The 4,713-nt window shown below is 42.2% G+C and overlaps 2 protein-coding genes across 2 annotated transcripts in view; both read left to right on the forward strand.

The window, feature by feature from the left end:
- Positions 1-4,684, forward strand: part of si:ch211-195b15.8 (dual specificity protein phosphatase 16) — a 5,944-nt gene extending 1,260 nt beyond the window's left edge. Inside the window, exons 3-5 of the mRNA XM_014020965.1 lie at positions 39-198; positions 706-829; positions 4,028-4,684. Of these exons, the coding sequence (XP_013876419.1) occupies positions 39-198; positions 706-829; positions 4,028-4,667 (924 nt within the window). The 3' untranslated portion in view covers positions 4,668-4,684. The remainder of the gene's footprint in view (positions 1-38; positions 199-705; positions 830-4,027) is intronic.
- ap2a1 (adaptor related protein complex 2 subunit alpha 1) overlaps positions 1-4,713 on the forward strand; it is a gene marked incomplete in the record, with an annotated part of 53,914 nt that overhangs the window by 45,414 nt on the left and 3,787 nt on the right.

Here is a 4,713-nt window from a genome sequence, read left to right on the forward strand (position 1 = left end):
GTGTGTGTGTGTGTGTGTGTGTGTGTGTGTGTGTGTAGGACCGGCTGGCCTCTCTGGGTATTTCCTATGTTCTGAGTGTGAGTCGCAGCAGCCCCCAGCCTTCCTTCTTGCCCTGCTCCAGATACCTCCGGATCCCCATCGATGACTCCCTGTGGGATGACCTGCTGCCATGGATCCCACAGGCTCTGCATTTCATAGGTCAGGACCCCCAATTCCTCCTCTCTTCCCTCTTCCTCCTCCCCTCTTGCAGTTTTACTGCAGTTTGATTGRCCCACCTACCAGCAGTGTAAACAAGAGTCTGAATACTGAGCACTGAACAACAGCTGAAGTTTGTTGACCCCGATACTCAAATTTAAAATGAGCAAAAATAAAGCTAAAAGGTAAAACCGGTAAAACAGTTGTTGAAAGCTAAAAACAAAGTATATAATAAAAAGATTTCCAAGAGTACCAGGTTTATTAAGGATTGAAGAGATTTAAGTATATTAATGTAGATAAAGTTAAATAGTTCAAAAAGTACAGTAGTTACTCAAAACAAAGTTTTAATGTCCACAAGGAGCTGAATGTTTAGAGAACAGAATGTATGATAAAGTTTACAGTTCAACAATCCTTTGGTAAAAGCTATGATCAGTGTAACAGTGAATGCTGACTCAGCATTCAGACAACACATGAATCAGAATCTCTGTGTCTGTCTGTGTGTTTGTTCAGATACAGCCATGTCTTCAGGAGCCTCTGTGTTGGTGCACTGTGCAGCAGGAATTTCTCGCTCGCCGGCGCTGGCAGTGGCCTACATCATGTACAACCTAGAAATGGACCTGGACCATGCCTACAAGTAGGTTTCACCTTCATCATCACTACATCGCTGTTACATCATTGTTATATCACTGCTACATCTCTGTTACATCATGGCTACATCACAGTTACATCACATCAACATCACTGTCACATCACTGCTACATATCTGTTACATCACTGCTACATCATGGCTACATCACAGTTACATCACTTCTACATATCTGTTACACCGTGGCTACATCAGTTACATCACTTCAAGATCAATGTTACATCACTTATACATCACTGTTACATCTCTGTTACATCACTGCTACATCATGGCTACAGTTACATCACTTCAACATCACTGCTACATCTCTGTTACATTGCTGCTACATCATGGCTACACCAGATTTGCATCACTGCTACATGCATCACTGCTACATCCTACATCACAGTTACATCACTTCAACATCACTGTTACATCTCTGTTACAACACCGATACATCACTGTTACATCACTTCAACATCACTGCTACATCTCTGTTACATCTACTTCATGGCTACACCACAGTTGCATCACTGCTACATCATGGCTACATCACAGTTACATCACTTCAACATCACTGTTACATCTCTATTATAATACTGATACATCACNATTACATCACTTCAACATCACTGTTACATCTCTATTATAATACTGATACATCACTATTGCATCACAGCAACATCACTGCTACATCACAGTTACCTCACTGCTACATCTCTGTTACAACACTGATACATCACTGTTACATCACTTCAACATCATGGCTACACCACAGTTGCATCACTGCTACATCATGGCTACATCAGTTACATCACTTCAACATCACTGCTACATCACTGCTACATCATGGCTACATCACAGCAACATCACAGTTACCTCACTGCTACATCTCTGTTACACCATTGCAACATCACTGCTACATCTCTGTTACATCACTGATACATCACTGCTACATCACTGCTTCATCACGGCTACATCACAGTTACATCACTTCAGCATCACTGTTACATCACTGTCACACCACGGCTACATTACAGTTACATCACTGCTTCATCATGGCTACATCACTGTCACATCACTGCTACATCTCTGTTACATCACTGCTACATCTCTGTTACATCATTGCTACATCACAGTTATATCACTTCAAGCATCACTGTTAATCATCCAAGCAACATCACTGCTACATCTCTGTTACATCACAGTTACATCACTTCAACATCAGTGTTACATCACTGTCACACCACGGCTTCATCACAGTTACATCACTTCAACATTTCTGTTACATCATTGTTACATCACGGCTACATCCCAGTTACATCACGGCTACATCCCAGTTACATCACTTCAACATCTCTGTTACATCACAGTTACATCACAGCTACATCACAGTTACATCACTTCAACATCTCTGTTACATCACAGTTACATCACTTCAACATCTCTGTTGCATCACTGTTACATCACTGCTACAACACGGCTACATCACTGTTACATCATCGCAACATCACTGCTGTATCTCTGTTACATCATTGCAACATCACTGTTACATCACTGCTACATCACCTCTACATCACAGTTACATCACTGCTACATCAGTTACATCACTGCTACATCACTGTTATATCGCTGCTACATTGCTGTTACATCATTGTTACATCCCTGCTAAATCACTGTTATATCACTAGATTGCTGTTACATCACTGTTACATCAGAGTTACATCACTGCTACATCACTGTTACATCACTGTTCTATCACTGCAACATTACTGCTACAATGCTGTTACAACACTGTCATATCCCTACTAAATCACTGTTATAACACTAGATTGCTTTTACATTGCTGTTACATCACTTTTACATCCCTGCTACATCAGTTACATCTCTAGACTGCTGTTACATTACTGTTACATCACTTTTACATCCCTGCTACATCAGTTACATCTCTAGACTGCTGTTACATTACTGCTACATCACTGTTACATCCCTGCTACATCAATGCTACATTATTAATATACCACTGTTACATCACTATTATATCAGTGTTACATCGCTGTTACATTGTTGTTACATCACTGTTTCATCACTGCTACATTGCTATTATTTCACAGTTATATCCCTATTGTATCAATGTTACCTCACTGTTACATCCCTTCTATGTCACTGATACATATAAGATGCACCACTACATTTCTATTACATTATTGTTACATCATTGCTACATCACTGCTTCATCGCTGTTATATCATTGCTTCATCCCTATTACATCACTGTCACTAGGTAAAAGCTAAAATGCTGCAATTCACTATTAACATTGCTTCCACACAGTATATAACTACCTCTTCATGTTTACTTCAAAACGTTTTCACTTTACATCTTCAGCTCAATGGGGAACAGTGCTTCAACTTTTAATATTTGTAACTTTAATTTTATTTTTCAAACAAAGTTAGCTTTATTTAAAAAAACTTTTGCCCATAAAATTAAATTAAAATCTCTTCAGATCCTTTGAAAAAAAATTGTCTTTGAAATCCGCTTTATCTTACCTGGTCCCTTTTTGTATTTTTATATKTCTTTTGGCGGCTTTTATCTTCTCTGTTTTGTTTATTTAGGCTGCTGTTATATATTTAACCATTTGTTCTTAATAAATGTCAGCAGTAGGKGTGGGTGTCAGTCACCCCCACTGTCTTAGATCCTGTTTACATAAGACCAGTCTCTGGTTGATGCTGGTGTTTTTTAAATAATTATTGGGGCAAATAAACAAAAAAAAAAATTTGTCCATTTAAAATGAACCACTGTAGTAATGGGCCCAGCTTGGCCCATTACTGCCGTGAAAACTTTAGCTGTTGTWTCCTGTGTGCCAGCATGTGTACATATGCGCTTTCTCACTTGTGGAGTACTTCCCACTTCCACTGGGGTGTGTTACCAAAAACTCCCACTCTAAGATCTGGTTTCAAAAAGTGCCAGAGACTCCKATCACCACTGGTGTTTGAGCTTTGCTGTAATGACTTGTCAGACGAAGACATCCCTGCTGTAAACAAGTGGGCCGATCACAACAAAAATGTTGTGGTTTCACTGAAAGCCTGCTCTATGTGAACAGGGCCTTCGTGTTCTCAGGTATTTTTCTGTTGTGAGTAGATGTGAGTCACTGAATGGACTGTGGTACTCCAGTGGTGCTGACCCACATCTTTTCTGTGTCCTGCTAAGGTTTGTGAAAGAGCGCCGGCCCTCCATTTCCCCAAACTTCAACTTCCTCGGTCAGCTGCAGCAATTTCAGGGGACATTGAGTCAGAAGACGTCTGGTTGGGATGTCTTCTCTCAGCAGCAGGACAAACACCGTCCATCTGACATGTCACACACTGAGGACACAACACCGCAGACAGACTCCCCGTCACATGAGAGCCAGAACATGTGTTCAAACCAGCGGTGCAGCCAGAAACCAGCTGCTGTCCCCTGTGAGTCCTCCACACCTGCAGCAAAACTCACACAACTACAACCCTCAGCAGGTTCGGCTTCTCTGCTGGAGAAACGCAAAAGCCTCACTCTCTCTTTGACGCCCTTGGGATTGAGCCCCCCCTCCTCAAAGAGCCGACAGTTAGGAGGAAGTCCTGCACCGACCACTGTCTCCGTKCTCAGCTGGGACACAAGAGGACAACCCAAGACAAAGACACAGAGCAGCAGCGCCCCCTGCAGGCCAGCASAGGTGCCGCACAGGGAGCAGGGCCTGCTGTCTCCTATCAGTGTCACGCTGAACAAACTTTTAGACTGGGGGGAGAGGGTCCTGCTGGGGGGAGTGTTTGTCCATCCGGTGAAGGTGGGACAGCCGGTGCTGCCATACAGGTGCTGAGAGATGGGGGAGGGGCTGTCTTCTGTCTGTGCATGTTTGTCCAAAC

The sequence above is a fragment of the Austrofundulus limnaeus genome, unplaced genomic scaffold, assembly GCF_001266775.1.
Source record: "Austrofundulus limnaeus strain Quisiro unplaced genomic scaffold, Austrofundulus_limnaeus-1.0 Scaffold274, whole genome shotgun sequence".
NCBI lineage: Eukaryota > Metazoa > Chordata > Actinopteri > Cyprinodontiformes > Rivulidae > Austrofundulus > Austrofundulus limnaeus.